Below are 15,964 nucleotides of genomic sequence, written 5' to 3' on the forward strand. Positions count from 1 at the left end.
ATGCATCCACTCAGTTATACACAAATTGTTTATAGCAGCATTACTCAGAGAAGTCAAAAAGTGGTAGGACTCTAAACGCCTGTCAGCTGATAAGTAAAATGTGGTCTATTTGTACAATAGAATAGTTACCAAAATGAGTTAAAAAATACTGAGATATGTACAGTATAAAAGCACTTGAGCATCCTAAGTGGAAGAAGCCAGTCAAAAAATTAATGATAGGAGCCAGCGATTTAGCTCAGTGGTGCTGCACCTGCCTCACAAGTGCAAGGTCCCGAGTTCCATCCCTGGTACCAAAGAAAAAAATTAATTATTTAATTAATTGATTCTATTTATATGAAATACCCACAATAGAAATTCATACAGACAAAGCAGGTAAATAGTTGAAGGAGCTAGTGAGAATTTGGGGGACTGCTAATGAGTATGGGGTTACTTTTGGGGGCCAGTCTGTCAATTCGTTTGACATGCAGTGACCAAAGCCTTTAAAGAGAAAAACATCAATTTAAGATAGAAGATCACAATCATCACAGGGTTACAGTATTTTGTTTAGATGAAGAAAAAGGGGGCTGGGGATTTAGCACAGTGGTTCTGTTGCCTGCCTCGCAAGCACAAGGACCTGAGTTCAATCCCTGGCGCTAAAAACAAAAACAAAAAAAAAGAGAAAGGACACAAGCCAGAATACAGAAAGCCAGATTTTTCTAGTTAATGTAATAAAAGGTCAGGAAAGGAGTAATATAATACATTACTTATGATACAGCCAGTCCATGCCTTAATGAATGAGTTCCATTATGGGAGAACATCTTTGCCCTTCCTAGCAGTCCCTTCCCCGTCACCACTGCTTCTCCTCTTGCTTCCGGACATCCTGGGCTCCGAGCACTGTACCGCTGTGCTATGCATTGTCACACCACAGCGCACGGCAGCACGGCTGCGACAGTGTCCAGCAGGCACGTTCTAGTTCTTTGACTGTTTGCATCTATGAATGTTCCTAATGTGAGGTCTGTTCGTATCTGTGAAAGTTTGCAGCGTGAATGTTTGTAAGTCAGTCTTAAAAGTTGTACTGCTTAGACAGAAATACCCTTTCTTGGTTTAAGATATCCAAAACGGCCCAGCATTTTTGAGGAAGGCATTTTGTTCTTAAGTAATTTTATCCCTGGATACATTATTTCTCCAAATTATTCCACTTGAGAACTAAAGATGCTTTGTAAAGTACCTGTTACTCAGCCAATATAAGAACCTCACCTAAATAAAGCCTGTCAAATTCTCTACGGACCCAAATTCAGTACAGAAATGTGAACACGATAAACTAGCAAAAATGAGACTTAGGTTCCTTCAATATACTAAAGGAAATGCACATCAGCAGCACTCTGGGATGGCATCGTTAAAGTGATTTACTGGGCAAAATGGACTGCTTTGTAAATGCTTTGACAGAATCAACACAAAATGGGTTCAAGATGAAATTAATGATTTAGCTTGTGTTTAGTGAAATTTCTTAAGGAAATTTAAAGTTATGAGTAAAAACATGGATTTTTTTGACAACCCAATTTGTTGTCATTAAATGTATCAAGTTGAACTGATAACTTTACCACGTTAAGACTATCATTTATATGTAAAATTAAATTCTAGCATCTGCCTTCGATCATTCAGTATAGCCAGGATGGCTAACTAGCAGATGTTTTTACCATATATGTAATATATTTATATATATATATCTATTTTTTTGTACCAGGGGTCGAACTCAGGACCTTGTACTTGTGAGGCAGGCAGCAGCACCACTGAGCTAAATCTCTGGCCTCTTTACCTTATATTTTAAAGCGTTACTAGTTTAATGGTTTTGGGTTTTTAAAATTAATTTTATTGGTACATTTAAGGTATACAGTGGAATGACATTCATCATTGAGAATTTGCATCTTTACGTAATCCATCTTGGTTCTTATTTTTTCCCATTCTCCTGCTCTCCCTTCAACCTCTCCATGCCTTTCTATCTACGAGACTTTGTTTCCATTTTTTTCTTTTTCTCACGTTAATTCCATTCCCGTCTTTCTTCTCCCCTATGCGTTTCCCCTTCCCCTTTGCACCTTTTCTTCCTATTGCACATTATCTGTTATACCTTTTAGTCCTTATGTATACTTTCAGTTTCTCACACTAGAAAAACTATTTGGTATTACACATATGTGTCCTATTTATTTCACTTATCCTTTGGCTTCTTTGGTCTTTTGGTTTTGATTGTGACAGTAGCTTTTTTCATTATGAATATGATTACTATCAACTGAAGTTTTGGAGTTTGAGATTAAACTAAATCTAGCACATTTAATGTATGGGGAGAAAATCAGTGATTAGCTACCAATTTGGGGTTGGTATTAATCACAATTCCCTTGCGGTTGGTTACCCTTCCTTGTGGTAGGGCTAGGGTAGTGATACATAGAGATGTTGGTGTTTTTAGAAATTATAAAAAGCTTTTCTTCACCAAGGAATTATCTTCTCAGTGACCATTTCTAGATTTTCCTCTAAAAATTCTCATTTTGCCCTTTTTTATTCCCTACTCAGATATGTGAGTCATAACTTTTAGCAAAGGCCAGAGATGCACTAAGTTGAAAAAAAAAGTGTATCAATGTAATCCATTCCTGGAAGTGGGACTTATCAAGGTTCAAGAAAGTGGTATCTCACCAGGAGCCAGATTTCAATCGGGATTGCATTGAATCTGTATAGTAGTTTTGGTAGTATGGCCATTTTCACTATGTTGATTCTTCCTACCCAGGAGCAGGGGATGTCTTTCCATTTTCTTATATCCTTTTATATCTCTTTTTTCAGAGTGCTGTAGTTTTCAGTGTAGAGGTCTTTTGCTTCTTTCCTTTGAGTGACTCCTAGATACTTCAGTTTTTTGGATGCTGTTGTGAAAGGAATTGTTTCCCTAATTTCTTTCTCAGTGAGTCTGTTATTTGGGTACAAGAAGGCTATTGATTTTTGAGTGTTGATCTTGTATCCAGCTACTCTGCTGAAAGTGTCAGTTAAGTCTAGAAGTCTTCTGGCAGTTTTTTGGGCCTTCTCTGTAGAATATCTTATCAACAAATAATGACAGTTTAACTTCTTCCTTTCCTATCTTTATTGATTTCTTTCTCATATCCATATCTGTGGCTATTTCCAGAACTATATTGAACAGGAGTGTTGATAGTGGGCATCCTTGTCTTATTCCTGATTTTAGCGTGAAGGTTTTCAGTTTTTGGCCATTTAATATGATGTTGGTTGTTGGTTTATCATAGCTTGTATCAGGTTGAGATAAAGACCATCTATTCCAATTTTCTGTAGGGTTTTTATCATGAATGGGTGTTGAATTTTGTCGAATGCTTTTTCTGCATCTATTGAGATGATCATATGGGTTTTGTCCTTGACTCTGTTAATATAGTATATTACAGTTATTGATTTACATATGTGAACCATCCTTGTATCCCTGAAATAAATCTGATTTGGTCAGGGTTCTTGATGACCCTCTGTATTCTGTTCACCAGTATCTTATTGAGGATTTTTGCATCTATGTTCATTAAGGAGATTGGCCTGTAGTTCTCTTTTTTGGTTGGGTCTTTCCCTGGTTTTGGAATCAAAGTAACACTTGCTTCCAGAAGTGAATTTGGAAGTATTGCTTCCCATTGAATTTCATTGAAAAGTTTAAAGAGTAGTGGCAGTACTTCTCTAAATGTCTTATAGAATTCAGCAGTGAAGCCATTAGGACCTGGCCTTTTCTTTGTTGGTAAACTTTTAATTACGTTTTCAATTTCACTGATTGTAATTGGGGTGCTTAGAATTTTTTTTAATCTTCTTTGTTCAACTTTGGTAATTCATAAGTATCAAGAAATCTGTCCATTTCTTCTGTGTTTCCCATTTTAATGGACTACAGGTTCTTGAAATAGGTATTGATGATCCTCTGGATTTCTGCTGGATCTGTTATGACTTCACCTTTTTTGTTCCTAATTGTATGGAGCTGAGCCTTTTCTTTCCTTTTTTTGACCAGGTTGGCTAAGGGTTTATTGATTGTATTTATTCTTTCAAAAAACCAGCTTTTTGATTCATTTTTTTTAAGCATTCTTAGTTTCCATTGCACTGATTTCTGCTCTGATCTTTATAATTTCCTCCCTTGTATGAGCTTTGGGTTTTTCTTGCTCTTCTTTTTTTAGGAGCCTAAGATCCATCATTAGGTTATTTGAGCTCGCTGTTTTCCTAGCATGGGCATTCACTGCTATGAATTTTCCATGTAGAACTGCTTTCACTGTGTCCCATAGATTTCCTGTATGTTGTATTGGCATCATTAATTTGTAAAAACTGTCTAATTTCTTCTTTAATTTCCTCTGTGACCCATTGATTGTTCAGGAGTGTGTTGTCCAATTTCCATGTGTTTGTGCCATTTTTAAGGTTTGTTATGCTATTGATCTCCAGCTTAATTGTACTACGGTCTGATAATATACATGAGATAACTTTGATTGCTTTGCATTTATTTAAACCTGTTTTATGAGCTAGTACGTGGTCTATTTTGGAGAATGACCTGTGCAGCCAAAAAGAATGTATATTCTGATTTTGTGGTGTGGAACACTCTGTAGACATCTGTTAAGTCCATTTTTTAAAAAAATTTAAAGCCTTTCTTGAACTTAGGGTTTTCAAAAATTTTTTTAGAGGCAGAATATAATTTTTTTCTTAGGAGTATTTAGACATTCTTGCTTGCTATTCCTGTGAATGTAAATTGAGATTTAAAGTAGAGCATTGTTAACTGCTTAAAAGCCAATTTGAGTAAGCAAGTCCTCTGAAACATCACTGTAGACTCTTCTTGGGGTTGCTGGGGATTGAACTCAGGGCTTTTGAGCTTGAGGCAGGTGCAGTGACACTGAGCTAAGACCCCAGATCTAGACTCATATTTTTAAAAGGACTTTTTAAATTTGAGGCTTCTGATTTATTTTGTACTCATGTTTTTTTTTTGTACTCATGGGTGAGTTTTTTGGCTTTTTTGGTGTACTAGGGATTAAACCACCAATGGTGTTTTACCAATGAAATATACCTCAATTCCTTTTTATTTTTTTGTCTTGTGAAGTTAGCAGGTGAACTTTCAAGCCTCCTGCCTCCCCATCTCAAGCAGCTGGAGTTACAGGTGTATCCTGCACCTAATGCTTTGGTAATTTTGTAACTTTAGTCTTCCCAGATCTCCTCAAAGGAAACTTCCACTTGCTAAAGCCTATAAAAATAAGTAGGAATTGCTCTAGATGGGCTGTCTAGAAAAATAGGGTGAGTAAACCATTGTGAATAATTAGTTCATGACTACAACAAAGATAATTCAACTAAAATTAAAAATGCATTGGTACCATTTAACATCCACTAGGATAGCTATTTTTTAAAAAGCAAATAAATTGGTGATGGTATGCAGAAAATGTAACTCTTGTACATCACTAGGAGAATATAAAATAGTGCAGCCATTGTGGAAAGCTGGCAGTTTCCCAAAAGGTTAAAGGGAATTACCATATGACCCAGCAATCTACCTTTAGGAATATACCCCAAAACAATTTAAAGTATATGTTCAAACCAACAACTTGTGCGCAAATGTTCACAGCAGCTAAAAGACAGGAATCCATATGTCCACTTAACTTAAACAAAATGTGGTATATCCATTTAATGGAATATTATTCAGCCACAAAAGCAATCAGTACTGATACATACTATAACAAGGATGAACCATAAAAGCCAACTAAATAAAGCCAGATGCAAAAGGTTACATATTGATCACCACAAGTTCAGGGCCAGCCTGGGCTACATAAGAGTTCAAGGCCAGCCTAAGCTGCATAGTGAGACCCTAACGTGAAAAAATAAAAATCTTTTTTAAAAAAGGAAGGAAAAAAGTATGTTGTAAAAATAATCAGATTCTAGTTTTATTTGCATATTTATAAACTGCTGTTAAAATGCTCTCAAAAATGGTACTTACAAAGGCACAATTTGGTAGCATCAATTTATTCATTTATAGTGTTTTCTAAATAAGATCCCAATAAACTGGCTCTTTAATCTTTTCCTTCAAGTACTTCAAGGTTCAATATGAAGTGCTGGGAAAATCTCATTTTCAAACTTATTAAACTAAGAGTTAACAATACATTTGACAGCAGGATGTGAAAGTACAGACTACATTAACAAGAGAACCATTTCTTATGGTATTAGCTTCAGAGATTAAAGAATGGGAAACATGGGCTTTCATGACTCAGAGCTTTTCTTGAGGCGAGTAGGCTTTTAATACTTGAGCTAGAGATTAAATGCAGAATATGAGATAACATTACAGTTATCCTAAACATCAAAAGCAACAGCTAAAGGATTAAAAATAAAGTATGGTGATGAATGAGTCAGTCAAGTTTGGTTACTCTTGTGGACACTATTTAGTCCACCCCTTGTTTCTAGTTTTGAGTTTGGCTTCATAAATTTTCTTTTACAATGTTTTATATATACAGTGTTGTTCTGCAACTCAATTATAATGCTCATCTATAAAAAGTTTTTATTTCAGATATGCTGAATAATGCTACTACTTTTTTCCTGTTTATTGGTACTGGGGATTGAACTCAGGACCTTACGATTGCTAGGCAGGTGGTGGTACCCCTGAGCTAAATCCCGGGCCCCTTTTTTCCTATTTATAAAAACAAAAATTTGAAAATACTTGTAATGTAGAAATGCTCAATGCTTCATCTAAAGTTTTCCAGCCTGACTGGTAGACAGTTTCTCATAAAATAACGTATTGTGCTGTATTCTCTAATATCACAGTCTGATACCCTGTTGATTTATGAACATTTTTCATAGACTAGAAGATAATGAATATGTCATTGCTCACTATGAATATTAAACTGCTTACATCCTAAAAATTAAAATGAGCTTCAGTATGAATGAAAATATATTATGTCCCTGCATACCATGTACTAAAAACTAAAGAATGCAAATATTTTGTTAGTTGAAAAATGAAGGAGATGAAATAAAAGTTGGTGATGGTATGTTTTAATTTTTCGTTAAAGCTCTGAAATTGTAATAATTCGCTGACCAAACTGAGGTAGAGGCAGGCCCTCAAGTTATTCCTTCCATGTGTCAGAACTTAAGTCTCCCACCTTAACCTGTGTGCATTTCCTTTCCCCTAATTATAGAAACATGATTCAATTTGAAATGTGTTATGAAAGATCATTCAAAGGGTATTTTAAAAATTCTTAATTACCAGCTTTAAAAAATCACTTCTGAAAATGTACACAATTCAGTTTTCTTCTTGCTAGTCATAAATATATTTGTTTTTCTTCCAAGTTTATGGAAAAAAAGGTAGAGAAACTATAAAGTGCAAACATGAATAGTGTGTGACAAAGACATCTGGAACATTACGAGGGAATGAACATAAGGTTTATATTAGTGGCTAGAGGTCCTCTTTGGGGGTTACATTAAATTTCCTACAAAGTAGGTAATTTCCTTTTCAGACTTTAAACAAATGCCATTAAGCAAATCTATTTCCATTTTAAATCACATACAAGAGCTATGTGATCAGAGGGATGGGAAACACTAGGTAAGGCCTGATGGGTGGTAACTTCTTCATGACTAGGTAATGGGATCACCTGTTCAACCTCTAAAGCATTTAAATCAATGAAAATGTAATCTAGACACCCATGAAAGCCACCCACATAATTTGTGTAAGCAGGTTCACCACAAGCACTTTTCAATTTGAAGAAATGCTTGAGAGACATGTTGCATCTTTCCTCTTCCCCATTGGAAGCCCAGTCTGCATGATCCTCTGGAATGCTGCCATTGATGACAAACTCATACATTCCTGTTGATGGTGTACTATTGAAGTCCCCACAAAATATAACAGGAATGTCAGGATACAGATCACATGAGACATGTTTAATGTGAGCCAAGGCTATTGCCATCTGAATGAGACGAATGTATCCACCTAGGAATAAAAATTATAAAATAAATTAATGTAAATACTTCTAAAAGTTGTCTTTAACTAAAAAAAGAAAAAAAAAAAAATCCAACCTCACAAACTATAGAATCTGAGTGACATTCAAGATACTGTATATACTGTGTGCATTTTAACAAATTTATCACTGTTGAAGTCACTGTGAAGCCAAATACAGTAAAACTTACCTTTGGGATGCCAGTAGAGATGTGTATTAGCAACACATATCTTTTTAGAAGGGTCCTTTGTAGACTGAAGAACTGAAACCTAAAATAAAGTGTCAAGAGTTCAGTTGGTATCAATTTCCTGAATGTTTTTTATCTAATAAGAAATGACATTGTATTCCACTTCCTTCCCTTGATGAAGACAGCAATTATGAAATCTCATGTTTTAGGATATATATGACTGGGATCCACTGTAACTGTCCAACATATAAAGCTCCTATAAAAATACCCTTCAGATGTCAATGTTAAGGTTGGAGACAGTGTTTTCAAATCTGTAAGCACAGGCTTTGGAATCAGGCAGGCTTGTTTGAATATTTATCATTTATAGCACAGAGAGATACTTTTCTAAGCCAGTTTCATAATGACAAAGGGACCATATCCTCCCTTCATGGAGGGCTGTTGTGTGCATTCAATTATATGAACTTACACAGAGGTGCACAAAAACACAGTAAGTGCTCAAAAAAAAAAAGGCAGCTATAAGTTTGAGTCTTGCTGTGTAATTCAGTCTAGCTTTGAACTCATTGTGTAGTCTACTGGCCTTGATCTCCCTTCATGGAGGGCTGTTGTGTGCATTCAATTATATGAACTTACACAGAGGTGCACAAAAACACAGTAAGTGCAAAAAAAAAAAAAGGCAGCTATAAGTTTGAGTCTTGCTGTGTAATTCAGTCTAGCTTTGAACTCATTGTGTAGTCTAAACTGGCCTTGAACTCATGACAATCCTTCTGCCTCAGCCTCCAGAGTGCTGGGATTAGAGGTGTGTGCCACCATGCCTGGTTGTTTAAAAAATTTTTTTTCATTGCTAACTCTTTTAGTTTGAACGAGACCAACTGCTTAAAAACTTTGGACATGCAACGAGCATGTTTTTATAAATGAACATAACTTTAAACTAGATAGCAGTGAACACCTTGCTCAGTGATGGTGGTAAATACAGTATAATCAATTGGCTGAGAATCCTGTCCCCATAGCTGTGTGAACCTGGTAAATAAATTTGACCATTTTCTCATAAAACTAGAAGAATAACATCTTCAAAACAGGAGTAGGTAGATTTCTGTAAAGATTAACATGTTTATGATGGGCAGTAATTAGTATGTCTTGCTACTGGCAGACTGAACCACTGGTGGATCAAGCAGGAAAGAACAGGTCAAGTGAGCCAGTGATACAAAATACTGGCTAATAATTATGAAGTACCTCATAAAACGCACATAAAACACTTAAACCTTAGGTCCTTTAAATTGTCAGTGACTGACAAATATAGTAAGAAAAAAATTAGCTGCTACCATTATTCTTGTATTTAGCATGTGTCTCCCTAGACTGTAAACATTAAGAAAGTCCTTGTTTACCAAGTTGAAAGCAACCTGCAGTGTGGCAGGCACAATATAGGCGTTCAATAAATGTGCTGAATCAATGAATGAATACTAAACCTTGTACCGAGGATACAAGAGTAAATATAAGTTTCAATAAAACCAGGATAGTTTCATTTCAATATCATCTCTTCACCCCACCCTTTCAGGTCCCTAAAAATGCCTGAGTTCATGGAGACAGGCGGAGCTACTTCACCTGCAGGACAGAAGATCTCTGAAGCAACTTCTCCTGAGCCAGTGGGTACAAAACTAGCTTCTCCAGCAGTTCTTTGTGAAGTGGGTCGGACTCCAGGGCTTCCTGAAAAGAAATGTCATGCTGGCTAAGGAGGCTAAACTTGGACTTCCGGTAAAAAGTGGCCAGACCTTCGTGCTGCTTGATTCGAAACACGCCCTCTAGCCCAAAGGCCTCTAGAGCCGGTACCAAGCTGTCTGAAAACACTGCGCGGTCAACCTCCTGCAAACAGATAAGGTCTGCGCTGTAGCCCGTGAGTTCCTTCTGGATAAGGTTCTGGCGGTAGTCGACCTCCAGGGCGTAGGGGGCACAGTATGGGTACAGCACAGTCCTGGAGAACTCCGTCTGGGCATACGTGTCTGCCAGGATGTTGTAGGAGACCGTGCGGATGAGAGCGTCCTCGGTCACCTTCTTGGTGTAGAGATGCCGGTGGTCAAAAGTGCAGGTGCCAGGCCCCGCCTCCACCGGGCACACGCTTTCCAACTCCCGGCTCGGCCCGAAGCGCTGCCCGTTGCCAGGTGTGCAGTGCAGCTTGAGCCGCTGCCCGATGTCAGCGTTGGATGGGGTGTAGACGCGCTCCTGCACACCGGCCTCCGTCCAAGTGGCAGACAAAGAAGAGGGAGGCAAGGAAGAGGGGCCACCGCCCTCAAACTCCGCCGCTCCGGGCCTGGCTTCTTTGTACCAGCGGAAGAGGCAGCCCGCTGGGTTCCCAAATTCGAGGCTGAGTTTGGGGAACACCGGGAAGCCCGCCATGATGTAGCGCGGCAACTGCAGCTCGGTGAAGGCTGGCGGGTTGCGCTCCACTTTGTACTTGACATCGCCGATCTGAAGCACCGCGCCGTCCTGCCAGGCGTCCACATTGAGTACATCCTCAGCCACTGCTTCCTCCCGGTAATACAGCTTCACCACCGGCTCAGAGGCCGCAGCCGGCTCAGGACCAGGCCCTGAAGAGTCGGCGCCGCTGCTCGCGTTCGGCCGGTTCTTCCTGCTCTTTTTGGCCGCGGCAGCCTTTGCGTGACCCTTGAGGGCGTTGGTAGCGATCCGGCTCAGGACCCGACCCAGCGGCTCGCTTTGATCGCGCTGCATGTTCTTATGGCTGCCGTCTGCCAGCGCAAACGACAGGCTCAGCTTGGGCTCGGAGGGCACACAGCGCACTACGGCTCGCTCCATCGCGCCCACCGCCCTTTCAGTCACGGCCTCGGCCGGGCTGCACTGTTCCACCGCGGTCCGGACCCCTCGAAGCGCGGCGCGGACGCCTGAGAACCTCCACATGAACCTGGCGGCCCAGAAGCTGATAGGACCAGGGGCCAAGGAGTGACCCAGTATCAAGTTGAGGCTCGGAAGCTACAGCCACCGGCTCCGGGAGCTGTTCAGATCCTGCAACTTCCGTCCGGCGAGGAAAGGGTGTGCGGTGCTCCCGCTGTGCACTTTCGCCAGCCCTCCTACCTGCTCCTTCTTTCTGCAGCCATGCCTGTCTCCAATTTCTAGCAGCTTATTTTTTACATTTAACCTGGGGTAGAATGAGGGAACAGTGAAGAAAATATAGGGGTGACAGATGAAAATGCCAGATTCCAGAGTTTTGTTGAAAGTGCAGACTAATAAGAGAGAGGGAAGGTGCACCAAACCGGAAGTGGCTCCGTTTGCCGGAAGTGGCGGTTGTTGGCTCTTACCTCAACTCCCGGCCTTCTGTCGAGGCCTGGGCGGGCTCCCAGAAGGCGTGGGAGGAGTCGCGTTCGGATTGAAAGCGTTGCTCATTTCTTCTCCGCGGTATTGCCGGCCCTGCTCTTCCTTTTCTGAGGTGTGGTGGTTAGATAACTCGGGTTGGGTCTGCGCCTGAGCTGAGCCCTGATGGTAGTTAAATAACTTCCATTTACTAAACGCTAGCTATGCTAAAAACACGACACACAACACCTTACTTAAGCCTCAATTTTTGTCAGGTAGATCTCTGTCCGTCTCTTAGAGATTAAGTTACAGACCTCTGAAAGCCACAGTTTAGAAAACTGACAGAAACGAGTAGTACTGAGAACTTGTGGAAAGCTGTTTTTTTGTTTTTGTTTTGTTTTTTAAAACTGGGAATGGAATTCAGGTCCTTGTGCTTTCCAGGCAGGCGCGGCCCCACTGAGCTAAGTCCCCGGTCAGTTTGTTTTTAATTAGTAAAGAGGAAAACCTTTTTATTTAGAATTGCCAGATTTTGCAAATAAGAATGCAGGACTCCCAGTTAAATTTCAATTAAGGTGTAATGATGAATGCCTTCTACGTAAAAAGGCAATTCTTTTGTTTGTCAGAATTCAATTTTAAATTAATGCATATCAACGATTGATGAGATTGTGGTGTATTTGTACATGCATATATATTTTTTGTTTGTTTGTTTTTGAAACAGGGTCTCACTATGTAGTTGAGACTGACCTGAAACTCACTATGTAGCCCTGGCTTGTCTCGAACTCACAGTGATCTTCCTGCCTCAGCCTCCGGAGTGCTGGGATTACAGGCGTGTGCCACCATGCTCGGCTTGCATATGTGTGTGTGTGTGTGTGTGTGTGTGTGTGTGTATTTTTTTTTTTAGTTCCCATTGCCCTTCTCTGCCTTTCCTTCCCCAGCCCTTGATCTTCCCCAATTCTTAAAAGTCTTTTAGTTTCCTGTCATCTAAAATATAGATTTAGCTTAACACGATAGTCTCCAGTTTATCCATTTTTATGCAAATGATATGATTTCATCCTTTTATGGCTGATAATACTCCACCTTGTCCTTAATAATTACCACATTGTCTTTATCGGTTTATTGGCTGATGAGCATTTAATCCTTTTCCACAGTTTAGCTGTTGTGGATTCTGCTGCTGTAAACATGAGTATGCATATATCATTACAGTATGCTGTCTTTAATTCTTTTATGAGTTTTCTGGGGTTAGTATTGCTCAAATGGCCTAGCTTTAGATTTTTGATGAATGACATACTGATTTCCATAGTAGCTATACTAGTTTACATCCCTAGGGACAGAGCAGGTGGATTCCTCTCACCCTTCTCCCCCAGTTTCAAAGTTTCCCTTTTTTTTTTCTTTCTTTCTTTTTTCTTTTTTTTTTTTGAGACAGGGTTTCACTATGTAGTTGAGACTGACCTGGAACTCACTATGTAGCCCAGGTTGGTCTAGAACTCACAGAGATCCTCCTGCCTCAGCTTCCCAAGTGCTGGGATTACAGGCGTGGACCACCATGCCCGGCTCAAGTTTCCTATTTTATGTATAGGTCTTAAATCAATTTTATTTGATTTCAATAAAGGGGGGTTAGGAAGAAATAAGGATCTACTTTCAATCTTCTGTATATGGATGGATATCCTGTTTTTCCAACACTATTTATTAGAGGCTTTCTTTCTCCAGTGTGTGTTTTTGTCCCTCTTGTCAGAAATCAGATAGCTATAAGTGCTTGTTTCTGCATCTTGTGTTCCATTGATCTAGATTTCTGTTTTTGTGCCAGTGCCATAGTGTTTTTTTTTTTAATTCATTAAGTTTACTGGTACATTTTAGGTGTACAATATGACATTGATCATTGGGAATTTGTACCTGTACATGATATATCTTGATTCTTATTTTTTGCCCATTTCCCTGCCCTCCCTTCAACCCCTCCACCCCTCCCTATTTACAATTTTGTTTCCATTTTTTGCTTTTCTCATATTTTTTCTTTCCGTTCTTCCCTTTTCTCTCCCACCTGCCCCTTCCTCTTTGGACCTTCTCTTCCTATTTCACTTTAGCTATTACACGTTTTGGTCCTCAATTACAGTTTGAGTTTCTCTCAGCAGAGAAACTATTCGGTATTTACATGTATGTCCTATTTATTTCACTTAAGAGTATGAGTGCCATAGTGTTTTTATTATAGTAATGGTTTTGTAATATAATTTCAGATCTGATATTGTGATGCCTCTAGGACCGCTTTGGTGTTTTTTGTATTCTAGGTGTTTTGTGTTTTCATATGAATTTTAAGATTATTTTTCTATATCTTTGAAAAATGTTAACATCTTAATAGGAGAATTTGAATTTGTAGATTGTTTTTGGTAATATGGCCATTTTAACATTTTATGAACAAGGGAGATCTTTCTGTTTTCTAATGTCTTGTTCAATTTCTTCAAGTGTTCTATAATTTTCATTATAGAGGTCTTCATTTTCATGATTAGGTTATTCCTAGGCATCTCATTAAAAAAAAAAAGCTAGTGTAAATGGAATTGTTTTTCCTGATTACCTCCTTAGTGGGTTCAGTACTGATGTATAGGAAAAGTATTGATTTTTGTGTCCTGTAAAATTCAAATTTAATTGGGTCTGGGTCTCTTGCATTTTTTTTCTTTTTTTTTTTGTACTGGGGATCAAACCCAGGACCTTGTGCTTATGAGGCAGGCACAGCACTATTGCACTAAACCCCTGACCCCTTATTTCTATTTCTTTTAAAGTTCTTAAGGCATAAATAATTTTGGTTTGTTTTCAGACCAGAAAGAAGTCCAGTGTGACTAGAATAGTGAGCCTGGGGAAAAGTAATAGGCAAGAAAAAGTCATCTACATTGAGAAGTACATACTAACTGAGATTGGGAAGCTCTGCATTTTTTTCTGACGAAGGCATTGGAATTGTTTTACTCGCAATTATGCAAAAGTAATTTTAGCTTTCATTTCCCTCAAAGGGAAAAACTGAAAATGTGTAGTTTTATTGTGGGAAAACATTTTTAATATTCTGATTCTCATTGTTTACTGTAATTTTCATTCAAAGTTTCTGCAGAGCCTTAATAGCTCCCACTCTTTTCTTCTTCTTTTTTTTTGGTACCAGGATCAAACTCAGGACCTTGCATTTATTTGCAAGGCAGGCACGGTGCCACTGACCTAAATCCTTGGCCCCTACATCCAGTGTTTTTGCTGTCTTGTCACTTTTCTCAGAGAAAGTTTATTTTGAATTCATATACTTGAAAGTAATGTATAATAAATGGTGTGTTTGAAGCAATATTTTTATAGCCTTTTATATAAATTATAATTATTTAATGAAAATGAGATTAGAAGACTGAGATAATAATGTTTTTCCTGATATCAAAGGAAGAATGGCTAAATAATAATTTTTAGTAGTAATAAATGATGTTATTGCTTTAAGTATTATTTTTAATAAGTTTATTCAGCCATTCTCTGCCTGTGTCAGAAAACACAGGCTGACTTAGAGTTATATTCTCATCACATGCCTCATGTCATTGTACCTGTATATATGTCTGCAAGGATATGTGTGCAGAGACTTTCTTTTTTTGATTAAGTTTATTTTGGTTAATGACTTCAGTTAATCACACAGTTAATTAATTTTTAAAATAAATTTATCCCATTGCCCCCCTCAAACAACTCTCCTCCCTATGTACAGAAGTTTTGTTTCCATTTTTTCCATTTTTACTTTTCTTTGTCCCTTCCTTCCTTTCTCCCTTGTTCCCCTTCCCATTTTAACACTTTCTTCCGTTTCCCAACATCCACTATACATTTCAGTCCTTATTTCCAGCTTTGGTTTCTTACACAAGAGAAACAATGCTGTATTTAAACATATGTGTCTGATGATTTATTTCACTTAGGAGTATGGTCTCAAGGTCCATCCATTTAGCTATAAATTCACACAGATACTTTATATAAAGTCAGCAAGATGTTGCAGTTTTGAGTGATAGCATACAGAAGTTTTGAGTAGTATCTGGTGATAAGACTGTCCAAACTCAATAATTTCCATTTACCTTTTCTTAAGGTTTCTACTTTTCTATCTCTTTGTGTTTGTTTAATTATTGTATCAATTTTGTTACAAATTGCTACATAGTATATATAACACAACTATTTAATATAGTAATTGTTATTTAATATAATACCAGTAAAATTAATTTGAGGACGAATTCAAGGAACTTATGTAAAATATATCCAAGTTTTAAGTCCATAAAGAGCTTTTAAGCATATGGATTCATTTCTTTCCCCTGCATACCTATTTAAAATTTTATTAATTATTTGGTTTATTGGTACTGGGGATTGAATCCAGGGCCTCATGAATTCTAGGTAAGCACTCTACTACTGAGCTATGTCCCAGCCTTTTTAAAAATTCTATTTTGAGATAGAGTCTCAGTAAATTGCTCTGGCTGGCTTTGAATTTGTAAGCATCCTTTATCAGCCTACTGAGTAGCTGGAATTACAGGTATGTACCACCATGCCTGGCCTAATAATTTATTTTGGG

The 15,964-nt window shown here is 38.3% G+C and overlaps 2 protein-coding genes across 3 annotated transcripts in view; one reads left to right on the forward strand and one right to left on the reverse strand.

Moving 5' to 3' along the window:
• Positions 1–6,599: 6,599 nt before the first annotated feature.
• On the reverse strand, positions 6,600–11,048 carry Pde12 (phosphodiesterase 12). The gene is made up of 3 exons (XM_010612731.3): positions 9,721–11,048; positions 8,125–8,203; positions 6,600–7,927 (listed from the first exon to the last, which is right to left on the reverse strand). The coding sequence occupies exons 1-3, from the start codon at positions 11,026–11,028 to the stop codon at positions 7,485–7,487; spliced, it is 1,830 nt and encodes a 609-aa protein (XP_010611033.1). The 5' UTR covers positions 11,029–11,048; the 3' UTR covers positions 6,600–7,484.
• A 320-nt stretch (positions 11,049–11,368) lies between these two features.
• The window catches only part of Dnah12 (dynein axonemal heavy chain 12), a 245,694-nt gene continuing 241,098 nt past the window's right edge, over positions 11,369–15,964 (forward strand). For both annotated transcript variants that reach the window (XM_010612737.3, XM_010612736.3), the window contains exon 1: positions 11,369–11,554. The gene's annotated coding sequence lies outside the window, so the exon portion shown is untranslated. The remainder of the gene's footprint in view (positions 11,555–15,964) is intronic.

The sequence above is a fragment of the Fukomys damarensis genome, unplaced genomic scaffold (genome assembly GCF_012274545.1).
Source record: "Fukomys damarensis isolate Sample0158 unplaced genomic scaffold, DMR_v1.0_HiC HiC_scaffold_28, whole genome shotgun sequence".
In the NCBI taxonomy this organism is placed as follows: Eukaryota; Metazoa; Chordata; class Mammalia; order Rodentia; family Bathyergidae; genus Fukomys; species Fukomys damarensis.

Excerpts from the sequence above, each read along its gene's own strand:
- Pde12 (XM_010612731.3), bottom strand. The coding sequence starts at position 11,028 with ATGTGGAGGTTCTCAGGCGTCCGCGCCGCGCTTCGAGGGGTCCGGACC. Across the intron at positions 8,204-9,720 it reads AGAGATCTTCTGTCCTGCAG|GTTTCAGTTCTTCAGTCTAC; the intron begins GTGAAGTAGCTC and ends ACTTTATTTTAG. Across the intron at positions 7,928-8,124 it reads TCTCTACTGGCATCCCAAAG|GTGGATACATTCGTCTCATT; the intron begins GTAAGTTTTACT and ends TTTTATTCCTAG.